Source organism: Erigeron canadensis, chromosome 9 (assembly GCF_010389155.1).
Source record: "Erigeron canadensis isolate Cc75 chromosome 9, C_canadensis_v1, whole genome shotgun sequence".
Taxonomy (NCBI): domain Eukaryota; kingdom Viridiplantae; phylum Streptophyta; class Magnoliopsida; order Asterales; family Asteraceae; genus Erigeron; species Erigeron canadensis.
The window spans coordinates 11,155,907-11,172,232 of record NC_057769.1 but is presented as its reverse complement, the minus strand read 5'-3'; the positions used below and the strand labels follow the sequence as shown (position 1 = coordinate 11,172,232).

The window sequence follows — 16,326 nt, the reverse complement described above, 5'->3', positions numbered from 1 at the left end:
CTCTTCCTCTTTATCCGCTCTTATTTCATTATCTTTACTTTTCTTTTTCTTTATCTTATTTTTCACTTGCTGCAATTTTTTTTGATTTTAAAGATAACTTTATGAGAAAATCGAATATGACTGTAAAGTTTATAAATGCAGTAGCACACACATATCATATAAATTAGATTAGACCCTAATGTTGTTCGGACCTGACCGATAACGTAAATAAAAAAATTGATAATTATAATATTATTGGTTGTTTATGATATTATACAAACTATAAGATTACGATTGATGCATATAATAAGCTTATAATTTATGAATATATAATATATGCTAAATATGTTAAATCTTGATTAACTAAAAGTAATATTAAGTTATAACAAGTTTATATGTGAAACTAATAAAAAGAACCGTAGTAATAATAAGAAGAATTAATATAAAAATAATAAAATAGTATTTATTTATTTACGTTAATAATATAACTGTCAATTTTAATTAGTTTTAATATTAGATAAAATTATATATAATATTAAAGTAAAATATATTTCACAAACAAAGATAATTAAATACAAAGGAAAATAGAAGGAGATAAGTTACAAAAATCGATAATTATATTATCAATGTTTTTTAATTAGTTTTAATATTCACTGAATATCTACCGTATTTTGTAAAATATAAACAAATATTAAGTTAGATCAAGTGGTTTGTGCATAATATTAAATGTTAAAGGTCATGAGTTTTAATCTTGTATTTGGTTTTTTTATATGCTATTTAGAATTGATAAAAGAAAATATCTTAAGAAAAAAAATATCCTCTTTTAGTTATATAGAGATTATTGATATATTATCAAAAAATTCCACCTGTTTTTTCAATAATTTTATCAAAAATGATGCAGTTAACTGCATCCAAACTAAACCCTAACTTTTTTTGCTAAACTTTTTTATAATTAAATTTTTTCTATATTTAATTAACTTTTTTTTTTGATATTTAACCAAAATAAAATGTTAAGTGTTCCGAATAAGATCAATATTGAAAAAAAACATATTTATAATTTAAAATTGATTATTTTAATATTATTTTGGATTTAGATGTATCAGATTTGAATCATCATTATATTTCTAATTTAGCTAATATGATATTATCATTTGTAAACAAATTGTAAATTTAACATCAAGTTTAATTCATCTGGGGTGGGTTCTTTTGAAAGACACAGTAGATAAATTGTTAACGCCCCCAACTTTAATGAGTCCACGTCAGGTCCGAATCTTCATAATACCCTAAAGGGTTTGCTCACCCATATGTAGATGGGTATAGCATTGCTTAAGCCTCTTCACCACATTTGCATGTGACAGGATTTGAACCCATGGTCCCTTAGGAATAACCCACAAAGTGAAAAACTCCTTAACCACAAAGTGGGTTGATTACCTAATAAACTAATATTATATAATGATATATATGTCTATTTCATATTACTAAACATAGACCTACCCCATAAATCCCATGACGCATGTTTTCCACTTAATCTCTTTCATTATCTCTACCTTTGATCTTAACACATGACTTGATCTGTCTTTTAAGCATATCTTTAGACATGTAAATTAGTCACATTAATCATTTTCCATTAATATTTATATTTTGTTTGTACATGAAATAAGAAAATGTAACTATATTAATAAATTTGAGAAAATAATTAAATTTACATATATATGTAATTACTATTCCTAATACCCGTACAATGTACGGTAGTTATATCTATTGTATCATAAAAAAATTCGAATATGCTTCATACATGATTCGTAAGTATGAAATAAATTGTGTTTAAAGTAAATCGATGATCGAAATTAAATTATAATAAACAATAATGATAAATATAATATATATTAAGTTAGAGTTTTGAATTTACCTTAAATTTTTAGAATCACATCAAAATCAGAACTTGTAAACATAGTGGATGACGATAAATAGCTTTGTGATTTCAGATCGTAAACGCAAAATTTTAAAGTCTTTATTTTAATAACTTATTATAAGTAATATAAGTTGAACAATTGAGAAAGAAAAAAAAACAAATTATTAATGAGAAAACGATGGTTATAATGTATTTTATATTAATAAGCTAAAAGTTAAACTTTAACTATAAGTCTAATAAAGAAATTGAATCTTTATATAATTAAAAGATTTAATAAATTAGAAAAATTAAAAGGATACTTGTTGATCAAGGATCACGTCACGTGTTTTAGTTTATTAGTAGATGTATATATATATATACAAGATGGGAATGGTTCTACACCCAAATTGTGTATCTAACAACTCCATATATATATATGAGAAAAGTGAGTATGGGGTTGTTCCCCATCTAAGCTTAGATGGTGAACCCCTCACATACAAATATTTTATTATTTGTTTAAATTTAAAACAAATACACGGCCCCCATGATTTTCATGATTATAAAACCAAATGTGAAGGGTTTCCATCTAAGCTTAGATGGGGACAACCTCATAATCACTTCCCCTATATATATATATATATATATATATATATATATATATGAAAAAGTGAATATATGGCTATCATGTATCCAAGCTTGGGTATAGATCCCCTCACATATTAATTTTTTAATATTTGTTGCAAAATAAATAAATCACATGGCCCCCATGATTTTTATGGTTTAAAAAATTGACATGTGAGGGGTTCTATACCCAAGCTTAGGTACAAGATAGCCACATATTCCCTTCCTTCATATATATATATGGATAATGATAAATCAACCTAATTGGTGTACCTACAGATGTGTCTAATTGTAAGATGGTGACATGTGAAAAAATCAGGGGGCAATATTAGGAAAGAGAATTAGTGGAATCCACATGTCAAATTCTTAAGGTCTTAGGCATATCTTTAGGCACGCCAATTAGGTTGATTAATCATTTTCCTATATATATATATATATATAATAGCCTTGTACCCGCGCGATGCGGCAGAGCATAAGAAAAAAACGCTGGTTAATTAACGGTACCCGCACGATTACTGGATCACCGTACCTATGGCTATGTGTGTTTTAGATGGCGGAGACAACGACAGTTATGGGGGGCGATGGCTATGTTTGTTTTAGAGGGATGTGGTTCTGAGGGGATGTATGTGTGTGTTTTGTTATGGGGGATGTATGGGTGTGTGTTTTGTATAATATGTGAGCTGCTTCGAGGGAAAGGAGACAAATTGGGCGTAAGGTTTTCTTAAGGGTATTTTTGATATTTCAGGATTAAAGTGTTTGGTGGTAGTGTAAATTAAAAGGGTAAAATAAGAAATTTAAAGATAGAATGTTTAATATGAAGAGGGGTAGTTTGTTTATATAAGGACCGTGTGTAAATCTCCCAAATTATAAATACATATTTGTAAGTAGTACAGAGATATGCTAGAGCAGTGTTTAGAAGAAGAATTCGAGTAAAGCTTGAGATTTTACATGGCGGCACAGTTACTACTAACTCATCCAAATCCATTACAACTACCACTCCGCTGCCACCGTCAACCGCCCACAACCTGGGATTCCGTACAACGTCACGATGGTAGAAGAATCTTTTGTTTATTCTCCTCTTTCGATAATAACAAAAATAATAATCGTAACAGCAGCAAGGTATTATCAATATTTGTTATTAGTATATCTTGCTTCATATTGATTATATTTTTTATTATTATTATTTTTATAAATCATATTTGTTGATTGCCAATTATTATAAACTTTTGAAATTGCTCATATATGGTCGTTAAACTTTCAAAATTTTGTATATACTCGTATATGGTTATTAGAAAATTAAAAGTTTGATGACCAAAAGTGAACAAAATTTGAAAGTTCGAGGCCATTTTTAAGCAATAAAATGAAAATTTGATGAGGATAATAAAGTAGCATATGTATATTATATGTCAATATGTGCACACATTTTAAAAGTTCGTTGGGCAACTAGGTCAATAAAAAAGTTCATAATGCAATTGTGTACAAAAATACATTGGCATTTCAAGCCTTTATCCTAAATTGTATCGATACAAAAGTTCGACGTTTTTTAGTCATATACTCGAATTAGCAAACTGCTTTGAGTGTGTTAGTAGCCCAGGCATTCCAGCCAAGTATTTGAATGTCGGCATCTATGGGTGACCGATAACAATGACAAGTTCTGGATTTAGAGGAAGATATTGGTTTCCCTTAGTGCCTCTACATCTTATGGTGTCATGTGTATAACAGAGTTACAACGCTTCCAAATTGTCCACATTGAAACGTAACAACAAACCCCAAATGGTCCAACGCTAAGTACCTGCTTTTCCCTGTAACAACACGAGGCCAGTTAGAGTGTGGTTTAATTCAGTTACCATTGAAAAGTTTCCGCCTTATACATCTTGGGGCGAAACCCGGATGAAATTCAGCTTAGAATGTGAGATTGAGAGAGCCAGACAGTCGGGGCGGGATAACTTTCGTCTTTACAAGCTTATCTCTCCAAACCGACCTAATAGCGCCTCTCCTTTTATTAATTCCGTCTGTAATGTACCACAAGCCCTTCAGGAAGTCATAGAAAGTTACCTACTTATGTGGACGTGAGCAGATGTTAAATAAAATAGGAGTCGTAATGGGCGGTTTAGTTTTCTAGTTCATTTTAGGATCACAGATTGCCGTGCAGTCCGTGCCTGTGGTGATATCCTACTTAGGCTACGTTAGAAAGGTAAACTATTGCCAAGAGAGTGTGGCGGAAAATTCACTGGTATACCCCTAGGAGCCATTCCACTTTATGGTCTATGAAACAGATTATGCTGGATTATGTATTTATGTGACATATTTATGATGAACTTTTTTAGTGGATAAACTTTAGCTGATTGATCAAATAAGGAACGTGAATTACATCATTTGAGTGTATATCAAACATAATGATGTTGTTTACTCATATGAATCTGCTTTTAATAAAAACCAAAGCTATGCAGATGTGGGTAGTCACTGTTGTTGAATATTGACAGACCCTGGCTTACTTTTTTTTGTTATATATTAGATATGTGGTTTTCTGTCAACTAAAAATATTTTAGTAGTTTTTAGTATAGGTAAAGGAGCGAGCCAGGATGAAAATCTTGAACTTTCTGTTATGTTTGTTAAGATACATAGATGGTGTAGAAACTTAATTCCAATTTGAAACTTTTATCATTCTGGATAATGGGATAGATTACATGCTTATAGATAAGGAAGGTAATTAACTAATTAAGGAAGATAGAAGATGACTGATTTCATCCTGGAAGACAGAGTTAAGTGTGGGAAGTCAACATAATAAGCATCTCATTAGGTCACTCGCTATTCAATATTTATTTTCTTTTATCTTCGGTGAAGATGTAATCATGGGTCATATACTTTGAGTTAAACAAGGGTCAAATTACCTCACAAAATAGAAAAGGATATTGGAGTTAAATGGGTGTAGAAGAATAGGCTAAGATTTCACTAATTTTTTTTTCAATGTTTAAATAAATTGACAAAAGAGGAGTCAACTGATTATAGAGGAGACCCAAGAGGATAGAGGAGTCAACTGATTATAGGTACCATCTTGGATGTAAGGAGTTGAAATTGTCCCACATGTGCTTTGCTGATGATCTCTTGATTCTTTGCAAAGGAACTATAGGATCACTCGAGGTTGTTAAAAGATCCTTGGAAGAGTTTACACAGATGTCTGGATTGACACCTAATTTAGGGAAGAGTGTCATCTTCTTTGGAAGCATAAAAGAAAGGGAGAAACATTATCTTTTACATGTGATGCCGTTCAAATGTGTGAAATTACCAGTTAGATATAGGTGTACCTCTTCTTGCAAAAAAATTGGGAGTGGCTGATTGCAAAATATTGATTGATGAAGTGAAAAGCAGAATTGATTGCTGAAAAAACAAGATATCATATGCTGGAAGAATCCAGTTAATAGCATCTGTTTTGGCTTCAATACAAGTATATTGGGCTTCTGTGTATATGCTCCCTTGTGTTGTGATAAAAGATATTGAAAAGATGTTTAAAAAATTTCTATGGAATTCTGTAAAAGGAAAAGCAAGGGTTGCATGGAAGGCTGTGTGTAGGCCAAAAGATCAAGGAGGACTAGCCGACTAGGTATAAAAGACATGAAAAGTTGGAATAAAGTTATGCTTGTTAGGCAATTTTGGAAGATTTTGGAAAACAAGGAGTCAATTTTGGCTGAATGGATAAATGTAGTTAAACTGAAAAATAGGAGTATTTGGCCTTTATGCAAATTTATCTCTAAAAGAGCAGTTTATGAAGCCAGACTAGATGATGGAATTAAAGTGGCTGCTATGATTAACGATGGTAGATAAATGTGGCCTGATGGATGGATAGGACGGTAGCCTGTTTTAAGAAACATCAATGTGTCAGATATTCAGAATAATAAGCCCGATAAAATCATGTGGATTACAAGAACAAATCAAAAAATGGGATCTCAACTAAACAAGCATGGCTGGATCTCAGAGTTAATTGGCCTGCAGTGAGTTGGAAGCAAGTTATCTGGTACAATCAACTCATTCCAAGACATGCATTCATTATTTGGCTAGCTTATACAGGAGAAATTGGTGACCCAAGACAAGATTGCAAAATGGCAGAATAATGACGGGTTTAACTGTGTTTACTGCAAAGCTGGTCCCGACTCTCACAAACACCTGTTCTGTCAATGTAAGTATGCTAAAACTGTATGGAAAGATATGGAAACAAAGACTTACATGCTGGGTAAAATGGATGATTTTGATGTGGTCAATCAAGTTGCTGCACAAAATGGAAAGAATAATATATAGGAGTAGTGATAAACAAACTTGTGGTGGCTGCTAGTGTGTACTTTATATGGCAAGAAAGGAACTTGAGGATTTTCAAAATTAAATAAAGGAATGACGAGACCTTATGTAAGATAATAAAAGACACTGTGAGAAGCAAGTTGTTATCTTTAAGAGTAAGGAAGACAAGGAATGTTTTATGCATTGCAAGCAAATGGGATTTGAGATGGATGAATAACACGATGGTGGCTACATGAATAAGTTTAGATGCCTGCAGTACTCTGAATGTTGGTTGATTGTTGTTGGTGAATCGTGAATGCACCTTTTGTATATGCGAATAAGAATTGAGAGGCATGGAAGATGGGGCTTCTTGGCCTTACTCTAGTGCAACATGGTTGCTGCTATATGTTGTGTGGGTTATCTGCTATTTGGTTGTCTTTGGAGAATTCTGCAAATAGTCTTTTAGGTGATTTGTATCTTTGTATGAATTAGGATAGGGAATGTGAGATGTATTTCTGGTTGCAGTAATTGGGTCTTGCCAATGTACTGTTCTGTAGATTATGTACATATTTGAGCATTAATATATATACTTTTCACTTTGAAAAAAAGAAAAAAAAAACACTTGAGACAAAAATAAAAATTAAAATTAAATAAAAAAAATAAAAAATAAAAAAGAAAAATAAATTAAAAAAAAAAGAAAAAAATTTTAAAAAAAAATAAATTGACAAAAACGGTTTTTGGGGCAACCAGCTTGATCCATACTGAAAGTGAATTGAACTTTTGTTAAATTTGGGATAAAAAGTTTAGTTAACACATTATATTCGTCCATTTTTGACGATTGCTTAAATGCATTTTTCTTCTGCTCAAATCTCTTGCAGGATCTAGCCAAGAAAGCCCTAGAAAGTGCACTTGGTGGCAAGAAAACAGAGTTTGAAAAGTGGGACAAAGAAATAAAGAAAAGAGAGGAGCTAGGCGGAAGTGGTGGTGGTGGTGGATCGTGGTGGCGCAGATGGTTTGGTGGGTCAGATGGTGAGCATTTTTGGCAGGAAGCTCAGCTAGTCAGCCTTACCCTCTTAGTACTTGCTGCTATGGTAACTAAAATTTTCTTACCTCTTTAAGTAGTGGTCACCATTTTTTGTGGATAATCTTTGTTTTAGTTGTTCCTTTGTCCCTATGATTACCAGGCAGTTATATGGTTACTTGTCCGCCTCACTGTCTCCCCACCTACCTGATGAACAAGGGGGTGTTTGGATGTGGCTTTTGAAATAATAGTTCGATAATAGGTAATCTAAATCAGATGATCAGCTATAACAAATTAGGTTATTTGAGTTGGTGTTTGGCCGTGCTTCTGTTGTATATAGTTGTACTAATTAAACAATCATCTTTTCGAGTGGTTGGCAATTTTTTATTTTTTAAGAATCACTAAAAGAAAAAAACAAGAGGTGTTTTCAAATGGGAGTGTAATGTTATTCTACACTTTGGTAATCAGTTCTATTACGGTCTCTATATGAACCTATTTTCATCTAAAGTTGATTATTGAAACCTTGGAAACTGATTATTCAAACTTCAAATCACCCAACTGTCATATAATCAATCTTAGAGCTTACTTTATTTGTCTGCATTTGCAGTTTCTGATACTTGCGAAAGGTGATGTTTTGTTTGCGGCTGTCCTGAATCCGTTGTTGTTTACTTTACGAAGCCCGAGAAACGGATTACGCTACATATCATCCAAAATTCGTAGAAAGCTATTTCCGTCCACTGCTGCTAAATCTGATAATGTTCCCAAGCAAGAATTATATGCACGTACTTCTGCCAAAGAATCTGTTGTTAGCAAATGGGCTTAGCTAATTTATCGTTTCAAATTTACCCATGAATGTTCATTTTTGGTAAGAGATATTATTTACTTATGCGGAAAATGCTGAACGATAGTTTTTCTTAGCGATTCACAGCAATGGTGTCACCTGTAATGTTTGCGTTGTACAATGATGAATCCAGCAGAAAGCTGTTATTATTATATACGGTTGATTGTATCTATCAAGTTAAAGAAATGTAGTTACTGGAATTTGGATATTACACGTTTAAGATTATACATGTGCAGCCTGTTATGATTTGAGAATATCTGTTTGTGTTATAATTCCACTTGAACTATTCACTTGTTAAATGTGGGAGTGTATGTGGTTAAGTTTTGGTTCGAGTCAGACTGAACTGCATTTCACCGGCTTTGTTATTCCTTTTTGTAATCAAATGAAGACGCATTCGTCATATTGAACTTATTCAACGGAGCAATCGTCATACGGTTCCTTGACGGGAATGAGTAGGAATCTTCAACTTGTAAGTATCATCAGATAGTTGCTATCCGTCTGTGTCTATGGACAGGAACAAGATTATGCACGGTGCCTATTCAGCTGGTTGTGAAATTTGTTGCTATGTTATTGATGTGTAATTGTGCATAAACCATCTTAAAAGGTTGAAAGTTATATATACCAATTACATGTAGAATGGTTTCTTAATTAAGTGCTAAACAAAAAACTTGAAGGTGGCTCTGTATTGAAAACTGAGTTCACATTCAATATTCTACTTTTGCTTTTATATTTTTTTGTAGTTTGCCATTTCATCCCTTAGCTTTTGTTCCCATTTATGGTTTATTCTTACACTAATTTTTTATTCTAGCTCTGGAATTCTTTCGATTTTTCAATGTTGCATGAAGCATACGTAAATACGATCCTTGTATGATATAGATTACTGGGATAAGTTATATCTCCAAGCAAAGATTGAAGATATATTACGGAATATGATAAATTAGCCCTACATTTTGGTTTATCAACCACAATGGACAACTTTAACAACACATTGTACAAGTTGTTAATGCGTTATTATGGTATATGAAGTAAAACATGTGGTAGCTTATCATTTCCCATATAATATAGGGGTTAACTTATGTAAGTATTACTTTTTTTTAGGTTTGTTATCAACCTTTGCCTAAATTTTAATATCTTGGAAAGGTTCATCATAATTCATACATGGAAAGTCAAGCCTTGATGTGTTTGTATGCAATCCATGGGGTTGGATTGGAATTGAGATTGTCATCAAAAAAGCCATTGATCAAAGGATGAATTTGCCACCGGCTATTGCCAAAGTCTTGACCATAGAATAAGTAATATTGGCTGTCGTCCCTCCATTTTGTGAGATTTAATCCATTTGTTTGTAGAGAGTTTGGTGTAATTGTTTTGTTCAACAACGGGACCTAGTGACTCATGTCTGTGTAGTGCTCACGTTCAGATTTGACAGTTCCAGGGTTCAGTTTCTTTTGAGAAGGTCTCGGACATATTTTATTATATGGAAAGTTTACATAACTCTGTTTTATCTACTATTTACCTATTTTCTTCTGCACAAATCGGAAACACTTGTATACATCTATTCTTGGTATCGGTAAGTCAAATATAATTATCTAGATTCTTATAAATATTTTAAAACTATTACAGTATCTATAATTGTAAATGAAAACAAAGTCGCAATAAACCTTATTAGAACTACTCAAACCAATCAACAGGTTGTATATCAGTATATGTATATCACTAGTAAGGCAACTATCAAGCATGAAGCGACAGCATAAATCAAACCTTGGTAACCATATCAACTTAAATCTTTAGATCGATATTAATACATACACCATTTCAAAACCTTAAGAATAGCTCCCTTGGCTTTATGTTGATCACAGGTGTGTATAATGCGAATGTCAATCACAGCAATGATAAAGATGTCTTTGCCAAAGCAAATATCACATATTATATAGTATTGCAAATTCCACAGTATAAGCTAGTGTACCACTGCTGATCTATTATCAGGTAAACGCTTTTTGTGACTACAAATTAACTACTTAACTGAAACCGTTGATGCCCGATATGAAAATAGGTTTCCTCAGACATTAAATGCTTTTTTGGTTTATCATTTCAACATTTTCATGGATTTGTAAATATTGTTGATTCTTGTATAATCATATTTGACCATGCACTAAGAAAACTAAATACAATGTGCAACTATGATACAGCCTCGCTTCAGACGCCAACTAACCAGCAATTACTATTCAAGGTTTCTGTTACAAATGTCAACGATGTGATTAAAAAAAATTCTATTTGAAAAATGCAAAAAGACACGTCTCATACATTCGCAAAAATTTGTCCTGATTGTTCTTTCGTGTGAAGACTAAGAACACCTAAAGTATCTGCTGCTTTCTCAAATGGAGTGATAAAAGAACCCATAATTGGCCGATCAATATAACAAGACAGACGACAACACCCAAACCGTCCATGTATACTATGACTTGGCAACAAACTAATTTCTAATTAAGTTGGAAATTACAATAAAAATATGCCATAAATCTGAATATCCAAATAACGGAGAGACGAAGTATGACAGCCCCAAATCCGATCCGCAATGTCAATAACAAAGAGGTACGAGACTAATGTAAAATATTGCAACTTTCATAAGATGAAGGAAGTACTACAAATGGAGACATTTTTCATGCTACTCACTTGTGCAAGCATAAGAAAGCTAAAGATTTATAAGAATTAAAGAACTAGAACCCTTAGATCATATCATAAAATTCTAAACAAAACCAGAGGATATGGTACACAAACATCCTACTTGCACAAACTAGAAGTTCACAAAAATCTAACCTTTTAGAATCATACTTCAAAACCATATTATGGTGAAAAACAAAATGAAATGTCACCTGAAATCTTTGTGGGTCCCAAAAACAGAACAAACTTTTATCTTACTGTGTCTTTGGTTTCTCGATCCTCACATAAGGAAGAACTCCCATGAAATAAACGACTTTAGGGCTCCATTCGCGTTGTTGGGCTCGACAGAACATCAAGAAAGTGTTTGCAAAATAAGAATTAAAGCCCATGAGAACATGCCACAATGCATGACCTTGTGGGTTAATTGGCCAATTGGATATCCAGCTGCAACAAAATCGATCAACTAACCAGCATAAAGTACCAAGAAGAAGAGTAGCTACATAATATTTTGCGAGCCTCTTGGCAGTTATATCCTGTGTGTATATGTAGTATTTGTAGACCCGAGGTACGCACAGTAGACATAACATTACATAATGAACCTTGAAGCCGATATCAAAACGGATCACGGAATGAATAACGGCGAAAGATATCCCGTAGAGGAAGAGAAATGTGGGCATGGTGCTACGGTAATGCCAATCAGGTGAATATAGAATGTAGATATAGAGGAGCATTTCCCATACCATTGGAGTTTCATCACTTTGCTGTTGCCTGCAAATGAGTATGTTAGCGAGATTTAACTTTAAGAGAAGTAGAATGTGATATTTTATTACCTTTTGAAAGAGATTCTAATGAAATGGAACTATGAAGCGATTTTTTTTTTATTGTTGTGACATATTAACAGTACCACTCTTTAAATCAAGACATAATGAAAGTCATTTTGGTTGAGGGTATGATTTCAACTTATTTATATAAAAATAGGACAAACAACTAAATAGCTTAATACAAGCACATCAGATAAAGACGGATAAATTGTATGTTTATGTGATGAAGTCATGAAGACTTATAAATTGTATGTTCATGTTTATTGTATAAAAGCTCCAAAAACAAATTTAACAGACCAAAATAAATAATAACTCATAAAGATATTTGGAAGAGATTCAGGTCAACCTGACTATACCAAAAATTACCCATCTTGACCCTTTTACTCAATCAGCCTGTTTAGCCAGTACTACTCATGTTACTTACCTTGGAATTCAAAGAGACATATTAAGATCAGGATTTAAGGCACACAAAAACAGTGGCTGAAGGGATTATAGGATCAGTCAATACCCAAAGGTATGTCAAAGACAAGACTCCAACAAACGTACGAGCAATGGTATATGGGCTTGTGGCCAAAATTATAGATATCGAGATTCATATAATAATTAGAGACAGGGAACAATGAACATGATGTAGCTTTTAGAAGTATAGATAGAAGTGAACTTTTAGACTCATAATACTCCGTAACTTGTGATTCCTATAGCGTCGTTCTGTAAGTTTAGCACGAACATAAAAATACCTCTCTATCGTGATTTAGTTTAGCTAAGAACGCATAAAAAGTTTTAACCCAAGGTATATTTTACTAAATTCCAGGGTACTCTTAGAACATTCCTCCTTTAAAGGTCAACATCTGATAATGTCTCACTGAAATCTCACTGCCTCAAAGCCAATTATGACAAACCATGCTTGTAAAAACACCAATCACTACCTAGATTGTTAATTTGAAGGACAAATATTACATATTGTCTCAACATACAAAACTTTGAATAATCTGTAATATAAGTATATAATGTATCAGGAAATCAAATCATGGAAAACCAAAAATAACCAAAAGAACAAATATTGGCAAGGAATCTTTAGTTTGTTTCAACTGTAAATAATAATGTTCAGTAGATAAAAGAAAAAATTCTCGAATTAGAGTAGTTCTTTTGAAGTTAATATCATGACAATGTATAATCTTTAAACATGATGAATTAGGGATGACTAATGAATACTAAGAACCCGAAGAGAACAATGTAAAGCATTCAAATAGAAAAGTTCAATTGTCATGCTGCAGATATCAGAATCCATTATAATTGCTAAGTAAAGAAAATGTTTGATCAAGGAAACATATACCCTCTCATATAACAAGAAATTATAAAGAAAGCTTAGGAGGGAAATCAAAGTATCCGGAAAACTTGAAAGCAGCTAAAAGAAATTAGAATCCAACTGTAGCAGATGATTAATCAAGCAGGATCACGTAGAGCTTCATGATTACAAACAATAATCGAATTTTCAGACTTAACTATTTTTCTAAAAAAACAAACATAAGAACCATTCAAATGCTCTGATGCAATGCATACTAAATTTTTTGAAACTTACACATGTTGGAGGGTGGCATGATACATCATGCTTCCAATAGCCAGTGCCATATTTGATAAGTGTAAAACACTAAACCTCTTCTCGAAACGTTGTAGCAATGAACTTAGAAGGCCAATAAGTGCCAAAAGAATGCATGGAATATTCGATATGGTATTGTAAAACTCAGCTACATAGGATGAATATAGGTAATTCTTCTCACACCATTCATGGGAGGATGTGACCGGACCCCAAAAGCTTGAAACAGCATCTGCCATAGGAATCTACTAATTCTCACCAAGCAGTATGATGCGACTATATCATCACTTTAAAAAGCCGTTTTCACAATTAATGGCATCAACCGATTTCCCTGCAGATCAAGAAAAGTTGCTATATTTCAGCAATCGAACCTCATAAAGTATCACCCCCCAACAACAAAAATTTCATAATCAAAAATGATTTTAACTTACGCCATGAAAAACATGAAAACAAGTAAACTATCTTTCAGCTTTGAGTATCTCGCCTACGAATAATTAGGCGTGATTTTTGCTTTATTTATAATCATTTCCAATATGGCCTAATTTGAAATCTTAAGACGCCCAAAGGTCTAAAAAGAGACCCGGATTTCAAATTTTAACACCTTGCGATGACGAAGAAATAGTTCAAAAAACGGCCATTGTTAGGCGACGTTAATCAGAGCCAAAGACCCGATTCTAAAACAAGGATCCCTCGTCGTTTATATATCAATGCTTTGAGGTCCTAAAGTAAGTCTAAAAAACAAGATTTTGGGATCAAAGTATCAAACCAAAATATATAAACTTACGTTTACGACGAAACCACTACGACAAAATGCGCACAGAACAACACATTGACACAATTGCGATATCGCTAAAATTATGATTATAATAAAAGCTTTCAAAAAGAAAACTAAGTAGCACTAAATTTGAAGTACATGATATCAATAATCACTGATTAACACAAACATATATATATACACACACATATATACATAGATACAAAATATACATACATACACATATAAACAATATTCCAGTCAGATCTAATCATGTATATACATATAATATATAAGAGAGAAGGACGGACCTGAATTAGCATTAAAAGAAAATTTGAAATCGCAATTTGATTTTGTGATTTTTTTTTCTTAGGGTTTGATTGAAAAAATAATGGGAATAAATTGATTGATTGATTGATAGATCGGGGGTGGGGGTTGGGGGATGGATGAAGAGAACGGCGACAAAACAAGGACCACTCCTTTTGTATTTCCCTAATTCTAATTCTAATTCTAATTTTATTGAATTCTTTTTTAAGTAGTTTAACAAGTCGGTATGTAGTATGTACCTTTTGGTAGTGATGGGAATATGGGATGGGATCCGTTCAAAGTTAGAAATACTAAACTTATGATTAAATTGAAAGAGATTCGATTTTCTTTTTTTCTAATGAAAAGTTTACTATTAACTCACTAAAAAAAAGTAACACAACTATATTATTACATACAAATTTAAAACAATTTCAATCCTTCCAACTAATGTCTTGTTTCTATCCCTATTCTTCAACCAAAGAAAACTTGTAGCCTTAACGTCGTGAAACATTTTCTCCACACAACTCTTTCCTTCGTTAAACCTTCTATCATTCATTTCTCTCCATAGCAACCAACACGTCATGAAAGTGATACCTTTTAATATCTTCATAGTTGTTTTGTTAAGTCGCATATGTTTTTCAATCCCAAACAGATCCTTAACTGAAAAGAAAAATAATAGACTAACCTTACACCAAATACTTACTTCATACCATAGGGACATAGTCAAATCACAAGAGCACTGAATGTGTTCTATGGTTGCCTCCATCCCTTTGCATAGTTGGCAATTCACACTATCAGACACACAATTCCTTGTTCCAAGGGCTCATCCATAGTTGTTGGATTGCGGCTCCAATTAAACCATTTTGATTTTAATACTAAGATCTCTAACTCTTTATTTATTGATAACCTAAATCCTCATCTTGAATGTAATATATAAATTATAAATAATGAAAACCTTTTATCTGAACAAATTCATTTAGAGTATAAGAAAAAGGCTATTTATAAGGCTTAAAAAATAATAATATTATATCATATATTTTTATAACATTTTCACATGTAAATGAGTTTTAAAAACATATTATTCATTGTATAGTTCTTAAAAAAGTAATCTCACTTTCTTGAAAAAAAAAATCAAAATAAGAAAGTCACACAACTGGCGACCTTTATTTTGAAAAGATAGGTGATATTAGTATCACTGCATTTGTACCGTGCTCATGTGTTTATATTTAGAAGAAAAGAAAAGAATGGAAGATAAGTGATTAGAAAAGAAGGGTCTTTATTTTTTTCCTTCCAAATCACCCCAAAAGTGACATGATTGATTTTGCACTAAATTTACCAAAATCTTCTATCCATTTCTCTTTATATCACTTAACTTCATTCCTTAAAAAAAAAAAAAAAACTCAAGAACACAAAAAGTTATAACTTCTTTTAGTTTTCTTTCCTTTCATTCTCAAGTCAAACTCAAGAACACAGTGTTGAATGTACCACACAACACAAGTTTTATAACTGATTGTACAAGTCAGTAATGCATGAGCGTGGTACATTTATTAAAAGTGATGGTACAAATACCA

At 32.3% G+C, this 16,326-nt stretch overlaps 2 protein-coding genes across 3 annotated transcripts; one reads left to right on the top strand and one right to left on the bottom strand.

The window, feature by feature from the left end:
- The first annotated feature begins 3,358 nt into the window (after window positions 1–3,358).
- Window positions 3,359–8,847, top strand: LOC122582812. 2 transcript variants are annotated; one of them, XR_006321248.1, is made up of 4 exons: window positions 3,359–3,610; window positions 7,639–7,851; window positions 7,945–8,043; window positions 8,389–8,481. XR_006321248.1 is itself a non-coding variant. In XM_043755247.1 (3 exons), exons 1-3 carry the CDS (start codon window positions 3,440–3,442, stop codon window positions 8,602–8,604), a joined length of 600 nt encoding a protein of 199 aa, XP_043611182.1. In that variant the 5' UTR covers window positions 3,364–3,439; the 3' UTR covers window positions 8,605–8,847. The 2 variants fall into 2 exon arrangements, 1 of the variants encoding a protein (XP_043611182.1); XM_043755247.1 differs by lacking the exon at window positions 7,945–8,043 and having other exon boundaries at window positions 3,364–3,610; window positions 8,389–8,847.
- Window positions 8,848–11,328: 2,481 nt separating this feature from the next.
- LOC122581535 (alkaline ceramidase) lies at window positions 11,329–14,803 on the bottom strand. The gene is made up of 3 exons (XM_043753764.1): window positions 14,761–14,803; window positions 13,681–14,026; window positions 11,329–12,048 (listed from the first exon to the last, which is right to left on the bottom strand). The coding sequence occupies exons 2-3, from the start codon at window positions 13,932–13,934 to the stop codon at window positions 11,535–11,537; spliced, it is 768 nt and encodes a 255-aa protein (XP_043609699.1). The 5' UTR covers window positions 13,935–14,026; window positions 14,761–14,803; the 3' UTR covers window positions 11,329–11,534.
- Between the last annotated feature and the right edge of the window lie 1,523 nt (window positions 14,804–16,326).

What these genes read in the sequence shown, in the direction of transcription:
- LOC122582812 (XM_043755247.1), top strand. Translation starts at nt 3,440, where the DNA reads ATGGCGGCACAGTTACTACTAACTCATCCAAATCCATTACAACTACCA. An exon ending in ATAATCGTAACAGCAGCAAG is followed by an intron (nt 3,611 to 7,638) that starts GTATTATCAATA and finishes AATCTCTTGCAG; the next exon opens with GATCTAGCCAAGAAAGCCCT. An exon ending in TCTTAGTACTTGCTGCTATG is followed by an intron (nt 7,852 to 8,388) that starts GTAACTAAAATT and finishes CTGCATTTGCAG; the next exon opens with TTTCTGATACTTGCGAAAGG.
- LOC122581535 (XM_043753764.1), bottom strand. Translation starts at nt 13,934, where the DNA reads ATGGCAGATGCTGTTTCAAGCTTTTGGGGTCCGGTCACATCCTCCCAT. An exon ending in CATGCCACCCTCCAACATGT is followed by an intron (nt 12,049 to 13,680) that starts GTAAGTTTCAAA and finishes ACTCATTTGCAG; the next exon opens with GCAACAGCAAAGTGATGAAA.